The sequence below is a fragment of the Mixophyes fleayi genome, chromosome 3 (assembly GCF_038048845.1).
Source record: "Mixophyes fleayi isolate aMixFle1 chromosome 3, aMixFle1.hap1, whole genome shotgun sequence".
In the NCBI taxonomy this organism is placed as follows: Eukaryota; Metazoa; Chordata; class Amphibia; order Anura; family Limnodynastidae; genus Mixophyes; species Mixophyes fleayi.
Window position 1 is genome coordinate 272071015 of NC_134404.1, and position 23996 is coordinate 272095010.

Below are 23996 nucleotides of genomic sequence, written 5' to 3' on the forward strand. Positions count from 1 at the left end.
AAGAGCACAGAGGCCGTCTTTATTCCCTGCTCCCAGCCTAATAAGACAAACAGATACATACAGCTCCCAGCTGATGGAAACTGCAAGTTGAATGTAGTGGCGGTTTGTGCATGTGAGAGGCCTGGAAGACCATTTATATTAGAGGCTGGCTAGTATGAAAAATGGATTTTAAATGGAGGGTGGTTGAATCTAGATATATATAGTTTTGTAATGGTTTGCAGATGGTTAGTATGTGAAAATGAATGCTATAATGTATTTCAATAGAAGGTGAAAGGAAAATGTGTAACTGCATGTCTTTTAATAGTGTTGGAATGCTGTGATCAGAGGTAAGACAACGTGATGTTGTAGATTTGATAATGTAGATTGTGTGGTTAATATGTGACTGTGTTTTAGATTGATTGTATTTCATAAATAGAAATGCTGTATATTTGAGACAGTGCTATAGTTGAGCAGTATGGCTGAATATGGTGTTAGGATGACTAACAATGTGCCATGTTGCTGTTAACTTCTGCAATGCTTTACAATTGTGGGACTATATATATTGTGGCAAGAGCCCGCTACAGCAGAAGCACACGCGAACAACTTCCTTTTTATGGTGCTTTATTGTCAGGATGGTAAATGTTTGACACCGTATACTTGTACAGCAATCATGGAGACCCTAAACACTAGCTATACATAGTCCAGCTCTCTCTCAGGACCAGCCAGCTCACCCAGCATTGGTCTCTCTGAACAAATGAAACAAACAAGCTTTTATACATGATGCTCCTCCCCCAGCCTTAGCTTGATGGACAGGTGACACACCCACCTTCTCTTTAAAAGAAAACACCCATCACTGCCTCTGTTTGCACAACCAGACATGCCCTGTCTGTTTGCTGAGAGGAAGGATTTCAGATCATGTAAGTTTAACCAAATTTAAACTATTGCTTTTCATACATAAGTCTTCACTCTAGGTGCATTACTGCACAAATGTTTTACTCTACTTCCCTGCTTTCTCTGTATATTGCCAGCTAAATGCCTCCTTTTGTTACAATATATATATATATATATATATATATATATATATATATTTCTGAGACACAGTGAGATAGGATTATGGTGTTTAAATGGATATACAGTGTTTGTATTATTTGTCTTTGTCTTAAAATGTAACATGTAAGTCCCGGAGTTCCCAAGATATTTAGAATGGATTGCGGAATGACTGAAGGTAGTTGGAAACTTTTAAATAATGTGATTTATTGCTGGAGACAATGAATTGATGGGATGATAGCTACTTTAGCAGCAAGGTGGTATACAATATGTTTTAGAGCAGGCTGAGTTTCAGATAATAGAGAAAATGGAGGTTGATCTAATCCTTTCAGGCCTCAAGATGGCTGCCATTGTAAGTTAAGTAATGTATTTGCTGTGATGCTAGAAGTTTCCATGTGAGACCAATAGAAATGTATAAGTGGATAAATGGTACAAGTTTATATGTGTTTGTATATGAGATTAATTGAGTTTATAGTGAGAGAATATAGTTATGAAATGTGTTTTGAAAGCTTAAAATGGAGTCTAGCTTGTGTGTTTTTCCCCATTCCTCCCACATGATTGCATTTTTTTTTCTTTACTAAAATCCTTTTGTATTTTTGTACTCTTGCTGGTCTATTCATTTTATTTGAATAATTGAGGATATACTAAAATCATACTTACCAACATTGATAGGGACTGCTCTGGGAGATCAGGAGGAGGCGGGCGTGTTGGGGGCGGAACCCAATAGATTGTGTCATTTGGCCCCGCCCCCTAAACATCAATCACATTTTCCGATCAATTACAGAAGGGGTGGGGCCACGATGACTCACGATTCACGCCCAAAGACCTGCCCCCGCCACTTTACTATTGAGACGATTAGGAACTGGGAGGTTGCCCAGCTCTCCTGGGAGTCCGGGAGGACTCAGAGATTCAGGAGTCTCCCAGACATTTCGGCAGAGTAGGCAGCTATGACTAATATCCTTTTCTATCCTTGTACTCTGGCTTGCTGGCGTTTGCCTGTTCATTGTATTTGAACAATTGAGGATATACTGTTTTTATATCCTCAATTATTCAAATAAAATAAAATGATCAGACCAGCATCAGCAAGCCACAAATATACAAAAGGATTTTAGCAAAGATATATATATATATATATATATATAGATATATATATATATATATATATATATATATATATATATATATATATATATATACACACACACACACACACATATATATGTAAAGCCAGGGGCATGGTGTATGAAACCAGTGTGACAACCCCATAATCTAATCAATACCTGAACTGCACTTTTGTCATGTTGTTATCAGGAAGTATCAGTGATGGAACTATAACATCTCTTTGGAAAAGTACTTTAGGGGTTAAATTCCACCTCCACAGGGAACACTCAGGAGTTGAGTGAATTAAACTACCATTGATTGTCCACTAGTGAGCTCTACAGACAGCCAGGAGCCGGACCCAGCAGGGGTCACCTGAGGAAAGACACCTGGGAATTAGGGGAGGGGGCTGGAAAGTGTGAGAAGCCCACCAATCGAGACCTTTTGCAACTCCCCTGGGTAGGCAGTTCCCAAGGTGGGATTATGAGGTGATAAAAGAGGGGAGCTGGACATGTATGTGACTGACTTTGACCAAGAGGTGATACTCTGTGAGAGATGTGCTGTGGAACCTATCTCACTGTATTTATTTGAACTGATTTCCTCACTTGTTGGACCTGCTATTGTGAAGCGGACAATCCAGGAGAGTAGTATTTATTATTCTCTTATGATGTTCTGATGACTGTTAGAAGACATGATGACAATAACTTTCACCTCTCAGAGATCATTTGTATATGTGTCTTGTCAAATTTTTACATAAATTTACATAAACCAATACAATAAATTAACTTAAAGATGTATGATGTTATGGTTTTAAAAATATATATTACTTAAAAGTAATTTATCTGTATAAGTACATTCATACAAGCATATATGTTCAAACAGCATAGTTATTATTGAATATGTATTATTATACATCTATTTAGTTTTGTATTGTACTTAATTCATAACAACCAATAGATTATTTTTTTTCATAGGAATACAGCAAAATTTGCGTTATCATTGAGTCCAATAGCATTTATGTATATTGTTAAGTAACAAAATATGTTTAGTTTCCTCCATAAGTAGTTCAGTTTTCATATCACCACCTCTTATATTTAATGACACTTTCCTTAAAGCGAAAGCTTTGAATTCCCTAGGGTCACAATCGTGTGTTTAGAAAATGTCTTGCCACTGTGGTTAATTGTTTCATCTTTAAAACATAATTTCTGGCATTGCGTAAATTGCCAATATGTTACAATAATCTATGTTTGAATGGTCTGCTTGTCATAGCTACATATTTTAAACTGCAGGGGCATTCAAGACAATAGATTACCTCAGGGGTATTACAGTTCATAAAAGTCATAATTTATGTTCCTTGTGGTATCTGTCCATAAACATTTTTGTTTTTACCCTATATCTGCATGCCTTGCAAACACCACAATGAATGAAGCAAATAGTTTGTTTAAGGAAATCGTTATTTTGTACTTTCATTGAAAAATTACTTTTTATCAAATGATCTTTTAAATTCTTGGAGCGCCTCCAGGTTATAGGGATTTTATCTCCTACAATTTCTTTTAAATCCGAATCTAGTTCCAAAATATGTTTATGGTTGTGCATTAATTCCCCAATCTTTTGCCAATCATGATTGAAAGTGCTAATAAATCTGATTGGTTCATTGTTCTTTATTTTTAAGTTTGGGAAACAGTAATTTATTTCCACTGATGTTCTTGGTTTCTTTATGTTTTTTTAAGTAAACTATGATTGTAACCTCTTTTACATAATCTTTCTTTTAGCTCTCCAGCTCTTTTCTCAAATATGTTAAGATCATTACAATTACGTTTAATTCAGAGATATTACCCTTTGGGTACTCCTCGTATAGTTGAAGGTGGATGCAAACTTTTAGCATGAAGAATGCTATTTGTTGCGGTGGGTTTTCTGTGAATGTCAGTGATTATTTCATTGTTATCTGAAATTGATATGATCAGATCTAAAAAAGTTATCTGTCTTGAATTTATCTCTGATGTTAATTTCAAATTGATGTTATTTAGATTCAATCCACATATCAATTCCTTAAAAAGCTCCTTTGTACCTCCCCATATGATCAAAATATCATCAATAAAGCGTAGCCATAGAATAACATATTTTTCATTAGTGGGAGTAAATACAAGTTCTAATTTCCACCACCCCAGGTATATATTGGCATAGGTAGGGGTGCCTGTTGTTCCCATGGTTGTTCCGCGTACTTGGAGAAAAAAGTTTTCATTGAACAAAAAAATAGTTCTTTGTTAATACAAATTTTAAGAGGTCCAAAATGAAATCATTATGATCATTCTTTGATTTAATTTGCAAAAAATATTGAATTACTTCTATACCGATATGATGTTCAATACTGGACATATATAATGCCTCAAATTACAGGTACATAGTCAGATTGATGAGTCCAATGTTAGATGTTGTAATTTACCAAGTACGGCCATGGTGTCCCTTACATATGATGGTAGCATAGTCACAAATTCCCGAAGCTAAGTATCTACATATATGCTTGCTTTCTCAGTTAAATTGTCAATTCCAGACACTATAGGTCTGCCTGGGGGGTGTTTTTCATTTTTGGTAATATATAAAAAGTAGGAATTTTGGGATTATCAGTCCAGAGGAATTCAAAAGCATTCTTATCTATGGTTCCTTTGTCATAGGCCATTTTAATAAGGTTTTGATATTGTTTTAAATAATTAGCTGTAGGAATGAATATCAATTTATGATAACAAGTTTTATCATTTAGCTGTCTATTGGCCTCAGCTATATAATCTTCTAATGACCATATTACAATATTCCCACCTTTGTCAGAACTTCTTATTACAACATCCTTCCATTCATTTATCTCTTTTAGAGCCTTAAACTCATCTTTTTGTCTCAATTTTCTACTGTTCCATTTAAAAATATTGTTTGTTTCAAAATCATTTTTGTCTGATTAATTTTCTTCTCTTTTTCTCTAGTACTGATTGTTCTATATCTTTAATCTCCTTTTTATATTTGTCATAAGTATTTTGAAATTTGTCTAGTCCTTCAAATTCTTTTAGTTTTTCTAGTTCAGTAATTTTTTGTGTATATTCTTCTAATTTGATGTTGTCATGTTTAATCAATGCTTTGATTAAATCTCTAGAGCATTGTAATACAATATGTTCCCATTCAGTTTTTAATTCACTATTTGCTAATTCATAGGCTGGATATAGTTTTGGTCTTAGTCCTCTAGAGACTATGTTGAGTTTTTTATAGTGATCAAAGGTTGTTTTGTTCCAAAATGTTTTACATTCATTTATTAATAGATGTTTTAGGTCAAATAAATTATCAGACCAGGTTTTGTCTGAATTGATATTTTCTGATCTTTCATTGAATATTGTACCTAAATTCTCATTCCAATGGATTTGTCCTTGATTAAGTTCTTGTCTTAAATTTAGAGTAGTCATGCTATCTTGATATCAATTAGAGTCTCTGAACAGAAAAATAAATTTAATTAAAAATGCTTATATTTATATGGTTACTGTGCTGACATAGGAAAATGGTTATATTTAAATAACCATAGTTTATGTATGAAAAGGAAAAAAGTTACGTCGCACTAGTAGAAAATTTAGTTGGACTTATAGCTATCTAAGTATTTCATTATTATTTACCTGAGCATCAATTTCAAACTATTTAAATAGCCTATGATGCAACCATCAGTGTAAATACAATGGCATTGGAAAAAAGGGAAAGAAATGGACGCTGACTTAGGATTGGTGCACTCACAAAGTCCCAAAAGGATTTCACAAATGGATTAGAGAGATCAAGAAGCAAATATTAAAACATAACCTTTACTGATTAGGATTAATAAAATTGGGATCAAATTATTAACTGTTAGTATATTATTTTTTTATATTGTTATTATTTATAGAAAACAGCGAAATATAAGTGATACATGCAAAATAAAAATTTAAAAAAGAAAGTCTGAGTGTAATTATACCTCTGATTGATTAGTTTGATTTATAAATAAATGTATAGTGAGAGATATTTATTTTATAATATATTCCCTTATAGAGTAATCCCCAGTTATCTATACCAAAGCCAAATGTTTTTACACTGAATAGTTATTCCTCTTACTGTTACTGTTGTAACTATAATTGTTGCAAAATGATAATCATGACTTTCTATATAGCTGTTTTCATTCACAGCTGGCAACATGCCATAGATATTCCTGCGGTGGGTCGGCAGTAAAAGATGATCTTTTTATTACTGCTATAATTTGCTAAACATTAATTTATTGAGAAAGTGCTATCTATTAAGTACATTAATTGTATTTCTCAAAGTTATATAAATCAGGTAATTTGATTTATATCAATTGCGGTGAGTCGGCAATAAAAAATTATCTTTTTAATACTGCTCTAATTTGCTGAGCATTAACTAATTGAGAAAATGCTATATATTAAGCACATTGACCCATCAGCTACAACATAAAGTAAATATATACGGGTTTTGGTTTTAGTTCTAGTTTAAAATCATGCAAACTAGTGATAAAGGATCGCTAAACCATAATATTCAATTAATAAACATGCTTTCCCCTCTTGTGAAAAATCCTCCCTGCGCCTACAACCATGGCTATGCAGGGCTTCAGGCAAAATCCCTGCTGGAGAAACACTGAGGGCCTAAATTACGAAGTATATAGGATGCGCACCACAAAACATCTTGATGTTACACTGGTACATTTATGTACAAGTGAAGATACATACCTACTCTCCACTATCATGAGATACCTCTGCATGCTAGTACTACATCTAGGTGTGCTGACAGGCAGAAAAATCACAAGAGGCCCACTGTGCAAAAGTGAAAATATTATATCAAAGTACAACCTCATACCACTTTAAAATTTTACACTTTTTTGTAAAATACTGCTTGGTTTAACCTCATTTATGGCTTAAATTAATCAGGAAATTGAGGACACATGAAGGTGCAAAATGTGTCTCATGAAAGACATAGTGCAAGACCCGAAGACTGCAGGCTCTGGGCTGGAGCAAAATGCAAGTTCTTTTGTGGAGTGAATATGGCTGAGCACTACTCTGTACAGCAAATGCATGCCCTAAAATTGCACCCTCTCCACCCCTTTATCTCATTTAGATAATCTTACTCTGTAAAATTAAATCTCATTTGTACACTGCTCTGCATAATTAGTGCGCTTATTTTTTATTTTGACAGCCACCCACCTCATCTGCAAACACTTCCATGTTGTTCTGTAACCCCATACTTGTTGAAAGTACTGTACCCATCAGTGATCACTGTTACTAAAGTGTTTGCATTAGTTAGCCAGTGTGAAAGAGGTTTATAGTATGATGGAAACTGTAATTTTGTATTCTTAAACAACTGTGAAAATAAAGGAAACTTAAATTCCAACATCTAAAGACTGAGCTGTGGTGTTATTTGGCCCTTATTTAGGTGAAAATCGAAACTTTAGTTTAATCTATCACTTGGTGTGAAGCTGAATATTGTCAGATATAACATGGTGTTGTGTTATTCATGAGAGGTCTGTGTGGAATCAAGGAAGTCTCTCAAGTCGTTCCATGGCAGAGCAAGCTACCCACATCTCCACAGAGCACATCTGAAATGACTTGGATGGAGGCACTGAGCAATCAAGAGAATGAGTGAGTAGTGCACACACACAGCACACCTACAACACTCCCACATTGAGGGGGTTGTTACATGTATTTGTGCAGCAGAGTTTCGGAATGAAGCACTGCATAGCCATAGTTCTAGGGGCAGTGGAGATTCTGATTAAAGCCCTGCACAGATCTGGTTTGGGCAGGTGTCTGAAGGTCTTCACAGCATTTTTTATAAGGACAGATCTGACTGAAGCTTTGCAATGCCAATATTGAAGGGGGAAATTAAACTCATACAATGCAAATCTTTGGTTACAGGGAAATTGGATTTCTGACTAAAGTCATGCACAAGTCATAGTCATATGGGTGGCAGAGTAAAGAAAGATAATCCATCCTTCCTCTACCTAGCCCTTTTTTATCTACTCCAATAATCTCCACTTGGTCCACTCTTGTCACGTATTAATATTATCCTTTATTTTTAAAATGTCACAAAAGGTCTGCAGTCCAACTGATAATTACTTTGCGCCACTACCTTCAAGACCTATAAACTCCAGTTGCAGCCAATCAGAGATCATTACTGAACTCCAGTGACCACCGTTCGCCAGTGAATTGTTATGTTCAGCCAGGCTAAACCTTAAAGACAGAAGGTAAGTACAAAGCACATACTTGACACTATTTATAACCCCACATTACATACAGTTTACACTTCAGCAAGTACAGGGTCACTGCTCATATTATGCCTCATTTAGAGTTAGGAGTAATGCAAATCAATAAAATAAAGGTGCACATTTTCTAATGCACTATGTTGGAATTAAAGGGGTGCAAACAAATTACAGGCTGCTTTTGCATGTAACACTTAAATACTAGACAGCTTTATTTTTACACTGCAACTTGGAGTTGAGCTAGGACACGCCCCCTCCCAGCTGTGATTATTGCTAGTATAGTGCAGGGAATAACTATTTCAATGTATCGCACTAGAGGTCAATAATTTCTGTACTGGGACCCTTCACTGCCTTATTCAACCACTGTTCATTAACATTCATATGACATCATAATAAAATATTTGTACAAAGTTTAGAATAACAATAATGAATATGGAACATATCTTATGTGATTTTCCTTTATACATGTGGCGACCCTCAGTAAATAAAACTTTTATTTATGAGACTAGTAAATGATCCTGAATTATAATGACTGAATGCAGGACAAATTTCTTACCATCTGCCCAAGTACAGAAATCTTCTGTTCGCTCAAATGGAGTGGTAAGTAGCTGGCATACACAACCATCTGGGGCACTAGCAGTGCAGAAGTGGCTGCAGAAAATAAAGTAATACACATAAATAAACTTTTCAGCTTCAACGCTTCATTATAACTATAACAAAGATTGTCTAATTCAATTATAATTACAAACTCAAAAAACCTGAATAGAAAAAGTAGCCAAAGTAAAGTTTTAAATATAAGTACTTAAATCAAGTTTTATATTTAATTAGTGCTACATTTCATGATGCAAATGAGAACCCCTTTGGTGTTTGGAGACCAATATGTTGCACTTCCCACTGACATAGCAACCGAGGTCAATGTAATTTAGGAATGTGTGAAAAAGATAATTGTATTTTTGTAGATATACTCTCTAAGGAGAGCCATATAAAAATAAAGCCAGCACAAGTTTCATGTTAAGTTGTGCTAATAAAGTAATCTCCTAGGTTTAATTCTATATGTTCTATTTTAGTTTAAGGGTTCAGTACAAAAGATATAATTAGGTCAAAGACAATATAAAATTATAGAAAAAATGCAGGCAAAGGAAGTTAAAGGCCTCTAAGGTCAATTAGTTTAGTGTGTGGAATATAGAATAAAATTTAGCAGGATAGAAGCTAAGAAGCAGGATTGTTTTTTTTTTGCGACCTGGTAATCCAGCTAATATTCACAGTTCTACTTTAAAGGTACAGGTGTAAATAGAATTGTAATACACATAACCAAATTGTTTAGTTCCTATCATATAACACACAGTGGTACTCCCTGGATCTCCAATTTCCCTGTGGTGTTAGGTGTGTTTCCGTTTCTCTTAGGAACACACTTGAGCTGCTGCTTCCTTCTCATATTTTGGGCACCAAGCATGTGGTGCAGATGTGTGGTACCTGCTGATGTCAGGTTTAATATTTTGAACTCTGCATTGCTCTGTGCCTGAGCAACTGGTTTATTGTTGTATTGCTTTTCTGATCTCTTGCTACTGGTCTGCACTATTTCCTTCCATCAATGTTTGCCTTGACCCTGACCTTAGGTCATTTTTTACTGTGAATCTGCAAAGGCCACTGGTCTTTCTCCAATGTTTTTTCTAGTTTCCTGTTCCCTGGTCCATTCTATGTTAGTGTTTGTTTAACAGCCCATACCTGGGAAGCCACGATCTGTGGGTGTCGCAGATTAAAGGCCATCATTTATTGCATATGGTCCCTAGTGAAGACTGCACATCCACTTAACTCAAAGCCTTGAGTAATCCAGCACCAACTACTAGCGTCTTGTAAGAGCAAATACGTTTTGTGACAATACCCACAGTGTGACCATGGATTCCGGTGACATTCTGTTATCTACTTCAGCTGTTTTAGACCTGTTTGAGTATGTGGAGAAGCAGGAGGCAAAACAGGACAACATAATTCAGTTCTAACAACGTCAGTCTACCTGCATGGACTTGCTTAAGGCTTTACTTGCAAGGTGCAAGTTTTAAATGCAGTCGTTTTTCCTGCAACTGCCATGCCAATAACTCTACCATGCCACCTCATTACCATATAGATCCTCAAGCCTATATAGTGTTCTTAACCATTGTGTCATTCATTTTGAATGAGTGCTTGGGAACAAGCTAAAGGTGGCTAACTGGTTAGCACTTCTGCACTGGGGTCATGAGTTCAATTCTCAACCATGGCCTTATCTGTGTGGAGTTTGTATGTTCTCCCCGTGTTTGCGTGGGCTTCATCCGGGTGCTCCGGTTTCCTCCCACACTCCAAAAGCATACTAGTATGTTAATTGGCTGGTAGCAAACTTACTCTAGTCTGTGTGTGTGTGTGTGTGTGTGTGTGTGTGTTAGGCAATTTAGACTGTATGCCTCATTGGGGCAGAAACTGATGTAAGTGAGTTCTCTGTACAGCGCTGCGGAATTAGTGGCGCTATATAAATAATAGTGATGATGATGATGAAACATCATTTCTTTACTCTCTGGTGAAACATTTGCCTGGGCTTCACCATATTGAAAAGGAATTACCCTATTTTTCACAAAGTATCTCTTATTATTGCAGTTTTCTATAAAGTATTTGCTGAGCCTAATTGAGTCGCCTTTGCTTCTGCTAGCTTGTTACATGCGCAACAGGTCTCCATGAATGTTGGTCAGTAGGCCATTCACTTTTACACTTTAGCCTTGAAAATAATGAAGTCCTGATAGTAACATTTTGTTTGGTAAGACCTCTTAGACAAAATTAATGAAGAGTTGGCCCCAACTGCCTTAGATTAGATTTTTTCTATGTAATAAAATTTACATTAATTGTAGGGAGTGTACTTTTGAAATAAAATATCAGCACCCTCCTTTTAACTCCATACTTCTATAAACCATTTCTTCATTCCTATGAGGAACTCACGCATGTGAATCGATTTAATCTCTCTGAAGAGAAACACACCCATATATGATAATTTTGTTATATGTATGTACTGCATCGCCAAGGACCACTTTGTTAGCCCGTGTCTGAAACTGGGAAATACCAAATCCTAGGTGGTACAGTGGAAGCCATCTTGGGAAATGTTAACAGCTTTCCAATTGATAAAGTGTCATCTAAACTGACCTTTTACTGTTTTAATTTCACACTTTGAGGTAGTCTGTTAGTTTCATTGATAAAGGAAGTGCTTTGAATTTTACTAAACAAAACTTAGTTGCAAAATTCAGATACTGTTCTACATGGGAAGTCTACCTTCATTACTGCTATTGATGCAAGTGTGACCTGAGTTGGTTAACTCATTCTAATTGTGGGCTTATGGGCCTATACAAGAAAAATATATTTATTTTTTTTGAAAAAGATTTAATTCACCTCATTTTTATATTCAAAATGCTTGATAAGCCTTATAGGCAATCTCCTAATTCATTATTGTCCTCACCTATCAGGGTCTCAATATGTTAAAACAGATTCTCTATCTTAATATTTTGATATTTAGAACAATATATTTTAGAAGAACTATCATATCATCAATCCTTCATGTATTGTTTTTTGCTCAAAGGGTATATGTTCTGGAAAAACATTTATTTCTGCAGATCTTCATCTTGACCTCCTCACCTGGTCCCAGAGTGTTATATTTTCAGGCTATCTTGGTATTAATGACTCTGGAATACTGATCACTCACACTTACTTGTGGCCTAAACTAAAAAAAAGATTATACAGTTTCTGACTGCCCAGTATTTGCTCAAAACGAAGTTCTCCAAAAATCTCTCCATTGTCAACTTCTTTCTATTTTTCCTCCAGACCATGGACTTCATGACTGATTGCCATATTTAATCTTTTAAAGATTTCAAAGTTACTTGGATTGTCGCTGACTGATCTCTAAGGTGGAAAATGTCTTATGGTTCTAATATGGTTCATTTTCATTGGTTTGTATAGATAATTGATTGTAATTTCTATTTACTTGAAGCAATATCCAGCGTGAGAGCTAATGATGTACACACTCCACTTCATGACGTTCCATTTAAATTATTCACTAAAATCTGGTAGCCATCCTCAAGAGCATGGCATGTGGAATTGGGCACTTTGCCATTCCTTTAAGGTGCATACCCATGCAGCTTCTTATTGTTTTAGTGCCATTTGTGCCTGCCTAATGCATTTGTCTGTGCCTGAGCCACAGGTTCTCATAGCTTCTATTGCATTACTCTGTATTGCTTGCCACATTACTGACCCAGCCTGTTTCCTGACCACCCCTGTGAATGTGAGTTTTATCTTTGAACCTACGCTGCCTGTCCCGACTGCTGACCCATCGCCAACTTTGTGCATTCAGCCTTCTTTCCTGGACCTTCCTATCAGTAGCTGTCTAGCAGGACAGACAGGGAGGACTTGACCTGTGGGCAGATCTCTATCCATTATGGCTAATTGCATTCATTGGAGTGTATTTAGTAAACTGCGTGTTTGAAAAAGTGTAGTTATTGCCTATAGCAACCAATCAGATTGTAGTTATCATTTATTTAGTACATTCTACAAAATGACAGCTAGAATCTGATTGGTTGCTAGGCAACAACTCTACTTTTTCAAACACGCAGTTTAGCAAATATACCCATGTATGTGTGTTTCTATTCCCCCATTCCCCATAGCATCTCTCTGCTCACCATAGTGTGTTTGAATATCAGCCTTAAGATTGATAATATATGAGATTGTGTTATCTGTTACACTGTAGGTGAGGTATTCATTTTAGCCCTAGGGCTTTTTATTGTTTACTTATGCCAAAAGAGAAAGTCTACATCTATTCTAGATCTCTAGATACAATACATAAATTAATATATAATCAGATAGACCAGACAATTATTTAACAGAAGCTATTTTTGTTTACTTAAAAAACAGGAGATGAAGCTAGGTGTAGTGTCCCATGTCTGTTCCAAATCTATCCAGACTAGTGTTATGCTCACAGCACAATGGAGTGAAAAGCCAACATAACATTATGATGTAACCATTTATATAGATTGCAAATATTCTGTCCTGCTATTTACATTGTTATTTAACCATACGTTGCAGGCTAACAGTGAGAGACTAAGATTGTGCTTTTAGCTACATTTCTAGGCAAACTAGATAAGGTTTAGGAGTGCATTCACAAGCCAGAACGGGTGGTTCTCTGTGCCTGATTTAATCACCTTAATTAGGAAATGTGTATTGCATTCTAAGATCCGAAGAGGAAGAAAGCCAAACACAGCCATACAGCCTGAGGCTATTCTGGGGGTATAAGAAGGACCAGTTTAGTGTTTAAAAGTTATTAACAAAGATCAAGCTGGTGTAGGAAGCATCAGTTCCAGACAGCTGACAGAGGATGAAGGTTGGGAGAAGGACTGTGAGGACCCTTGTTCCTCTTCCTTTGGATAAGTTACCCCAAGTCTTGTGAATCTGTATGCTCGTCAAAGCGAGATGACAGTGAAGCAGGATCGCTGCCTTGCTGGCAGTCACTAAGGCTCAGAAATCCCAGGACTTGTGCTTAGGAGCATAGAATGAGCTGGTAACAAATAGTAAGCCTATTGTCAAATTTTCAAAGGTGACCATAATAGGACTAGTGTCATATTGTATGTAATACCCTTGTGTCCATTGTTTATACCTGTAACTATGATTCCTGTACATATGTTGTTTTTGTGCCTGTTTTTATTGTTCTATTAATAAAAGCTAACATTAAGTTGGATATCTGCCTGGGTGTATGTATTTACCCATGTAACGGGCAACTTGGTAGGCTGTTCAGCGTTGAGAGATGTCGTTTCCTCACACTTGATGGCAGGGACAGTGGGATCACCCGAGCCAAGCAGAGCTGCAAGGGATGTTACAGAAGGTGTGGTCCAGGGCTCTGCAGCTATCCGAAGCCGGCACAGGCACGTCACAGGTGGGTGATCAGTACAAAAACACAAGCAAGAGGTTGTGGCACTTGGGCGTAGTCCAGGGCAAGAAAAGTACTGGCACAGTGAGGGTGTGAATGCCTACCAGCAGAACTGAGCGTGGGATCATGTGTCCAGGTAAAAGACACTTGGCCTAGAGTAGCAATGATGATCCATCTAGGCACAGGCTTGGCGAGGTTTGGTACACCCTGCAAGTCAGAGTGAGGAGAGTGCTCCTGTAAGCAAAGGGCTGAGTAAAGTGCCAGTCTGGTGTTTACCGGGGAGTAACAGTGTAACCTGGGAACTGCAGAGCATATCCTCAGGTTGTATTGGGTGCAGAATGGTGAGGAATAATAAAGGAATTGTATGCCCATGAGTGTGGAATGAGTCGGATCCCAGCTGAGGGTGAAGTTTGAGCAGAGAAGCTCAGCTAGGGGAAAAGACTGTAGGTGAGACACCTTCCCATATCAGTGAAGTGGGTTGTAACCAAACCAAACAGGGAGTGAGAGGCACGAGGTCTGGATGCAGAATCCACCTACAAGCCTGTTAATCAAAAACCGGGTACCCAATCACGCGACTGAGAGCCCGGAGTGAACCAGAGGTGGGTAGTGAGCCCCACAATATTAGAAGTGGTTTTTAACAACCCTGAATTGACTATGGCCCCTCAGAGTAGGAGGCAGTCCTGCCGCGTGCCTAATGAGATTGAAATAGTGGATGGAGGAGCCCTGTTATGCCTCCAGCATGCAGAATGGTTCCAGGCGTATGAGATGGAGAGGATCCCATACCCTTGGGAGTCCTTTGAGGCTACTTGGGAAGACATCCAACTAGAATGGTGGTGAGATAAGAGGGAGCAGATGTTGAAAATAATGGAAGCCTACCTTGGATGCCTAGGGCAGGCTAGAGCTCAAGGTGTGGACCAATGGTTATAGAAACAAAGAAACTATCACAAGCTGGGCCCGCATTTGGGTCCCGACACACTTACATGCTCCATGCAGGGATCTCTCCTGGCGCTGAGCGCCGGATATGTCCGATGACGGTGGCCATTTTGGATTTGCAGACCCGTTCTCCATTTAAATCCTTTCCCTTGCTGTTATTGGTGGTTCTTCCACCAGCAAGATATTTAAGGCACCTAACTCTTCTGTAAGGTGCCTGCTCTTTGTGTCTAACCCAGACAGTGGATAAGACGTGGCTCCTTTAGCTCCTGCTATTCCTGCTCGCTGTTCCAGTGTTACCTCAGTTGCTGTTCAATGCCACCATCTACAACTATAATATGCTTGTGTTCAGCTCACTGTTCCAGAGATTCCACGGTTGCTGTACAGTGCCACTCATCCACAACTATCATCTCTTGGTTGCTGTTTAGCGCTACCCATCTGCAACTAGACCTTCAGCTCTCTGTTCCAGTGTTACCTTGGTTCTGTTCACTTCAGCTCGCTGTTCCAGTGATTCCTTGGTTGCTGTTCAGTGCCACTCATCCACAAGTATCACCCCCTCGTGTTCAGTTTGCTGTTCCAGTGATTCTGTGGTTGCTGTTCAGTGCCACTCATTCACGACTATCTTCTCCTCATATTCGTTCGTCACTCAATAGCATCTCTCTGTAGTGTTTCTCCCTTTCCTGTGTTCTCCATACAGCTCTCGTCTAACACTCTGAGGGCCTCGACCTGCGGGGCAGTGGCTGCAAAGCCCATCCCTGCTTGCAGGGGTTTTTGGTGAAGACAACCAGTCCCATTAGACTCTGCGCCTCTGGGTAGAGTAGTGCTAAGTTAGACAGATCCAGGGATCCTATATTTCTACACCTGATCATGACAGAAATATAACATTCGACTATAAATAAGAACAACTTGGCCCATCTAGTCTGCCCATATTTTAATGTATGGTAACCTCAAAACCTATCTGATCCTTAGTCCTTTGTAAGGATATTGTAAGGATATTCTGTCTATACCAAGCATGTTTAAATTGCTCTACTGTATTAGCCTCTACCACTTCTGATAGGAGGCTATTCCACTTATCCACTACCTTTTCTGTGAAACAATGTTTTCCTCAAATTTCCTCTGAACATACTTCCCTCAGTTTCAGTGCATATCCTTGTCTTCAAATACTTCTCTTCGTTTGGAGATTGTTTCCCTCCTGTACGTTGTTAAAACTAGAGATGCTCACTGACCCCCGTGTTTTGGTTTTGGATCTGGATTACCGTCATGTTTTGGTTTTGGTTTTGCCAAACCGCCCTTGCGTGTTTTGGTTTTGGTTTTGTTTGCTTTTGTTTTGCAATTTTGTTTAAAAATCAATGTTTTTGGGCATAAAATAACCAAATTCAGTGCTCCACCTGTTTCTTGGATAAGTAAGGTAATTCTAAAGCTAATAAATTATAGAGAAAACAGTTTAATCCCTGGTAGGCCGTCCTTAATTCTGCACACAAACCTGATTGTCTTCCTCTTCATCTTAGCCTATTGGCAATGCAGCCATCATCTTTGGGTGTATATTACACCCTATACTTACAGTTAAATATATAAAGAAATGGACAAAGGCAGTTTGATTTCTGTCTCTCTAGGTCCCCCTCCACTTGTAGAAAATACTAAAAGATTCAGATGTTATAGACTGTACAATATAAATTGAAATGGACAAAGGCAGTTTGGTTTCTGTCTCTATAGCCCCCCCCCTCCACTTGTAGTTGAATATAAAAAAAAGCAGCCTGCATTGACTGTAGAATTAGAATATAAAAAGAAATGGACCAAGGTAGTTTGGTGGCTGTCTATGACCCGCCCGCCCTCCACTTGTAGTTGAATAGAAAAAAAGCAGCCTGCATAGACTGTAGAATTCGAATATAAAAAGAAATGGACCAAGGTAGTTTGGTGGCTGTCTATGACCCCCCGCCCTCCACTTGTAGTTGAGTAGAAAAAAAGCAGCCTGCATAGACTGTAGAATTAGATTATAAAAATTAATGGACAAAGCCAGTTTGGTATCTGTCTGCATCAGACCCCCTCGCCACTAGGAGTAAAATAGAAAACTATTCAGCCGTTATAGAGTCTAGAATATAAAAAGAAATTGAGAAAGGCAATTTGGTATCTGTCTGCATCATAATCATCAACATCATCATTAGTGCCCTCGTCGCCTACACAAATCTCCCCCTCTAATTCCAATTGGTGTATCACCGGCTACACTCGGGCTGTTAAGGCACACATCAGCAGCAGTGCTGAAAGAACCCTTCTTTATGGGTACACTGTCACTAACAGAATGCTCACGATTAGACACACCACTGTTGGATGGACTCTACACAGGGATTGTTGGAATTTCTGATTCAGAGCATACATTATCCTCTAATGCCTTACTGTTTTCTTGCAGCTCGGCTTTGACGCGTAACAGTAGTTGTGCACCACTTTTAGACTCCAAATTACTTGGTCTTGCTTGGTCACGAGTGACCGTACAAGAAGAAGGCTCGGTAAGGCTTCATTCTTTCTTTGCCACTGCGTGTGTAGAATGGCATGTTGGCAATTTTTTTTTTTTATCGGCACTTAACTTTTCCTCAGTTACACTTCTTTTTCGCTTCAACGCGGTAAATGTTTTTTTGGTGTGTGTTTTTTCCCCTGATTTAAAAAGACTATGTACTTTGACATCGCCTTTCCCAGATGACGTACTGGGAACACTACCATCAGGTCTGGTGACAGAACCGGGTTGCTGATTCTGCTCATATGTGGACTGCTTTGAATCCATTTTAATGAGGCCAAAGCACTTGTAGTGCCAAAATTGTATTAGATAGATAATGCTGACAAATATGACTTTTGACAGCCAGAAGAATTACTGTAAAACACTGGGGAATATGGGACACCCCAAAAGCACTTGGAGTGCTAAATATGTTTTTTTTATACTGCTGACAAATATGACTTTTGACAGCCAGAAGAATTACTGTAAAACACTGGGGAATATGGGACACCCCAAAAGCACTTGGAGTGCTAAATATTTGTTTTTTATACTGCTGACAAATATAACTTTTGACAGCCAGAAAAATTACTGCAAAAGAATGGGGAATAAGGGACACCCCAAAAGCACTTGCTGCTGTAACAATTGGTATTAATATTAGAATTGTATAGAATAGAAACAATAATGTGTCCAATTATTGCTCTGTCCCTGCGCTGATATAGCCTGTGACTTAACCCTGTTCTCTCCCTCTGTCAAATGGCTATGGATTGCTGTGGAGGCTGGTATTTTTGCTTTTCAAATCTCGCGAGAATCGAGCTCAGAAATACGAATACGTCACGATGACGTTTTGCCTCGATTTCGATTCCGAATGGGCGGGAGAGTACCGAAAGTGCTCGGCTCGGTACTCGGATAGGCTAAATTCGGATGGATTCGGATCTCGGGGAACCGAGCCCGCCCATCTCTAGTTAAAACCCTTGATATATTTGAAAGTTTCTATCCCCCCTTTCCCTTTTTTGCTCAAAACTATACATATTAAGATCTTTTAGTCTTTTCATGCTGTAGACCATGAACCGTTTTAGTTGCTCTACTTTGTAGTCTCTAATGTATTTATATCCTTCTGGAGACATGGCCTCTGTCTTGAGATGAGCCTGCACCAATAACTTATACAGTGGCATTATTACTTCTTTCTTCCTGCTACTGATTCCCATGCCTTTGCAACCAAGCATCTGACTTGACTTTCTCATTGCTTACCTGCTTTTAAGTCCCCTGAAATAGTGACTCCTAGATACCTTTCCTCCTCAGTAGTTTCAGTCTGGCAGTCAGTAGAAATGCTAGTGCATTGAGAGATATTGCGATTGGTCCAAGATGTCAATGAACAGAGGGCCGCTGAAGAAGCAGCAAGGGCAAAGATTGCCGATCCATCGAACCAACTGGGGCCTGCCTACTTTTTTCCCCATATCTACAGCCTGAGGTGGTTCTGGGGATATTAGAATGAGAAGTTTAGTGTTTAAAGGTTATTAACAAAGAACAGGCTAGTGTAGGGAGTAATGGTTCCTTCCTGCCAACTGATGGAGGACAGAGGTCAGGAGAAGGACTACGAGGACCCTTATTCTTCTTCTTTTGGGTAAGTTACCCCAGGTCTTGTGAATCTGTGCGATCACATAAAGGAGGTTACAGTGAAACGGGACCGCTACCTTGCTGGCAGTCACTAAGTCTCAGCAAACCCAGGACTTGTGTTAAGAAGCATAGAATGAGCTGGCAACAATTCATGTGCCTATAGTCAGCTTTCCCAGGTTGGCCATAATAGGACTGGTATTGTATTGTATGTACTACCCTCGTGTCCATTGTATATACCTGTAACTATTACTCCTGTACATATGTTGGTTGTGTGCCTGTTGTTGTTGTTTCATCAATAAAAGCTACCATTGGTTAAATTGGATATCTGCCTGGGTGTAAGTATTAACCCACATGCATGGGAACTCGGTAGGCTGTTCAGCCTTGGGAGATGCCGTCTTCTTACAGTGTGTGACCTTACCATTAGTTTGTGATATCACCTACAGTCTGTGATAGTACTTGTCTATTGAGTGGGACTGCAAGAGAAATATCTAGAGGGATAGAGGCAAATTTTTGGGAGATCAATTAATTTCTCATAACTGTACAGTAGGTCTGAAGTTTTCTGATAGAAAACAGAATCTGTCCTACACTTGAAACAAACATTTATGTGGTTTAGATGGAGAAATGGGTTCCAGGAACCTCCTCCTCCTGTCTGCATTAATAAAAACTTTTGTGAGACTCTACCTATGTGAGGGTGTTAGCTAGTGAGGATTCTTCTAAGTGAGGATTTTTACAAGTGTATTACCAAATTTAGTTAGTATAGTAAAAGATATACAAGAGATGAACAAGAGGAGAACAGCAGGGAAACCTTTTACCTGCAAACACTGCTACATGAGAACAACATTCCACAATCAGCTGTGAGCTCTTATATCCTCCACCACCTGCATTGTCAACTGCCTGGACACTGTTGACTCCACTTATGCTGCTTGTATTCCCACCTTTAAACCGCACTGTTGCTGCACTTAGCTTGCATTTTTATCTGGCTCCCTCTTGTCCTGTTGTCTTACAAAAACCAGCTCAGTGCACCTTGTATTATGCCTTATGTTATACAATTGCCTTCCAATCGTTCCTAATGTCACTGTCTAATCTAACTGTTTTTCTAAACACACTCTTCTGGTATCTCTACTGTCCTAACTGCTTCATATTCCCTGGCTCATACTTTACATCTTTTCTTCCTCTTTTCTCTCCTTCTACCGCTGTACCCTCTTGCTTTAATCACCTTTCCTGCTCTCACCATTTCCTCGCCTCACTTATAAGCCCTTACCATCCTTCATTTTCATATTACTTTCAACTGTCTATTTCACACCTTCTCTAGATTTATAATGATTTGCTCCTCTCTCACTTCTGTCCTCTCCCTCTATCCCCCGGCTTCCCTTGTCAAACCCTTCCATATTCTTCCTCCTCACTTCCCCCTCTGCCTTCCCATCCCCTTCCTATTTCACTCCTCTCTTCTGTGCCTCTGTGCTCTTGATCTGACTCGCTGCGCCCTCCACCTTCTTTTCCTCTCTCCTCCTTTACCACACTCACACCCTTTTCCCTCTTGTCCACTTCGCTGCTCTTCTCTCAGCGTCAGTCTGCTCCTACCTACCACCTCTCTTTCCCCCCAGGAAATCTATTCCCTCACGTCACTCCTACACCTTCTGCCTCTCCCATTCATAAGCCCCCTTATCTGCCCCATATCTCCTCCCCCCCACCTCTTGCTCACCTGCCCCCATCTTCTGTCTGCTGACAAGTCCTCTCTTATTTCTGCTTCTAGTCCAATTCCAGCCCTCTCACCCTGTCATGCCCCTCGCTCCATATCTTACTCACCATTGCAGTTGAGCAACCCCAACAATCTCATCCACATCTCTCGTATTCCCTCTCTTCGTCTATACTATGGTCTTTGGAATGCCAGGTCCGTTTGTAACAAATTTACCTCTATCCATGATCTCTTTATCTCTAGATCCTTCAACCTGCTTGCCATCACTGAAACCTGGCTATCCCCTGAGGACACTACCTCTCCTGCTACTCTCTATTTCGGGGGCTTGTCCTTCTCCCACACACCTAGACCTGGGGACCAACAAGGTGGTGGCATCGGCATACTTCTCTCCTCCTGCTGCTCTTTTCGGGTTCTTTCCCCTGAAACCTCACTCTCTTTATTCTCCTTTGAGGTACACTCTATCCACCTATTCAACCCAGTCCACCTCCGTGTTGCTGTTATCTACCGTCATCCTGGTCCTGTCTACCAATTCCTCGATCATTTTGCCACCTAGATCCCTCACTTTCTCTCCTCTGACCTTCCCTCCCTCATCTTGGGGGACTTTAATATCCCTATAGACAATCCCTATGACCCTGCTGCCTCCAAACTTCTCTCCCTCTCCTGCTCCCTTGTGTCACTCACCGGACTGTGAGTGCCATTTCCCGTGTGTTCAGGAACCGTGGCCGTCCACCATCCTGAGGGTCTGCGCATGTGCAGCCCTTATCAAGCCTTCAATACCTGTTGCTTTTAATTGATTGGATGATCAGGCAACCCTCCCTATTTAAACCACCTGTGATCATTACCTGGTTGCCTGATCTTGGAGTCTCATTCCCCATGAGCCTCTGAAGGTGTTCCTGTGTTCCTCGTGTATTCAGCTTCTGCTGATTCCTGTTTACTGCTATTGTGGTTTCCAGACCACTTCAACTCTCCTGTGTTCATCGTGTCTGCACTCAGCTGATTCCTATCTGCTGCCTCCGTTACTACTACAGAGTTCCTGTTCACTTCAACTCTCCTGTGTTCATCGTGCCTGCACTCAGCTGATTCCTATCTGCTGCCTTCATTACTTCAGAGTTCCTGTTCGTTTCAACTGTCCTGTGTTCATCGTGCCTGCACTCAGCTGATTCCTATCTGCTGCCTCCGTTACTTCAGAGTTCCTGATCGTCTCAACTCTCCTGTGTTTATCGTGTCAGCACTCTGCTGCCTCTGTTACTACTACAGGGTTCCAGACCGCCTCTACTCTCCCGTGTTCATCATGTTTCCAGTTTCACTTACTACTGCTTCCTGAGTATTGCTTCGTTGATTCTGGATTACCTGCCGTGCGCTGCACCAACCTGATTACCGCTTCCACCCTCCAGTGGTCTCTCCTCCTGCCGTCCTTCAGCCGTTCAGGTATCCCTGCACGTCGCTCTGACAGCCTGCTCTCCTGAACCGCGGTATGCATACTTTCCATCGACTTTGCTTTTGTATTGCATATCCATCTGGACTGAGTTCTGTTCTTCTCCGGAGCCTCCTATCCACTGAAGCTATTGTTACCATTGACTTTGTCTCCTATTGCCTGGATTGCTATTGTGACTTTGTATACTTCAAGCAGCGCTTGTCAGTTATTGTTGTATTGTGGATATCATCGTGGGATCAAGTTCTGTGTGCCCCGTGTATACTCTGCTTTACATTCATCTCCTCGTGCTCCTCCTCACATATATATAGCAGTGGTACAACTTGCTGATGCAGACCACTGACTCCTGTTCCCTGTGACACCAGTTTCAAGTATCCTCTCACATAGCAGTGGTACAACTTGCTACACGCAGACCACTGACTTCCCCGTTACCTACCTTCACCTGGATTCCATTCCTTCACTATAGACAGCAGTACAACTTGCTATACGCAGACCGCTGACTCTCACTACCTCCTCGCTACTCCTGGACATTACTCCTCACTATAGCAGTGGTACAACTTGCTATACGCAGACCACTGACTCTCCTCATGTTTCCTTGTCCATCTGGTTCCTCGTGTACATTCATCTACTCATTACCAGTTGCTGCTAGTCATAGACTTTCCTTGAGCATTCTCTCACCATCTGCTGTTTCTCCTGTTCCGTTGTCACCCTGCTACCAGAGAACCATAGTACCAGCTATATTACTCTGGTAAGTCCATCATCTGGTGATATCCTGGGCAAAGACTCCTAGTGCCCGTGACAGTAAGATCAGGCCATGACAGACCCAGGTGCGGAACCTACAGCTAAAGAGATGCTGCAGCATCTGGTTACCCGTATTGAACAACAGGATGTTCGCCAGCGACATTTGCTGCGGTGTTACCGGGCGTTGGCCTCCCAGGGAGCGTCTGTGCAGGATGTCACAGCTACTGTTGATGCTCCTGTGCCTTCCTCCATTTCCCCAGTGCCATCCCAGGTGTCTACTGCTTCCACGCTTTACCTGCCTTCTCCGTCAAAATATGATGGAGACCCCAAAACATGCAGGGGTTTTCTAAATCAATGCTCAGTTCATTTTGAGCTTCAACCTCACAATTTCTCTACTCATCGTTCCAGAGTGGCCTATCTCATTTCCTTGTTTTCCGGACAAGCTCTCGCATGGGCTTTCCCTCTGTGGGAAAGAAATGATCCATTATTACAGGATAGTGCCAAATTTATTTCCACGTTTCGAAGTGTATTTGATGAACCTGGTCGTGTTATTTCCGCTGCAACCAGCATCCTCCGTCTACGTCAGGGTTCTCGTACTGTAGGCCAGTACGTCATTCAATTTCGGATATTAGCCTCTGAACTTCAGTGGAACACTGAAGCGTTAATTGCCGCCTTCTGGCAGGGGCTTTTTGATAAAATTAAAGATGCACTGACTACTCAAGAATTACCTACTTCTCTAGAAGATTTGATTTCTCTTTGCCACCGTGTAGACATGAGATTTCGTGAAAGAGA

The 23996-nt window shown here is 39.8% G+C and overlaps 1 protein-coding gene across 1 annotated transcript in view; it reads right to left on the reverse strand.

Moving 5' to 3' along the window:
- The window catches only part of ADGB (androglobin), a 259425-nt gene that overhangs the window by 140772 nt on the left and 94657 nt on the right, over window positions 1-23996 (reverse strand). The window contains exon 10 of the mRNA XM_075203593.1: window positions 8943-9037. Coding sequence (XP_075059694.1) covers window positions 8943-9037 — 95 coding nt within the window. The remainder of the gene's footprint in view (window positions 1-8942; window positions 9038-23996) is intronic.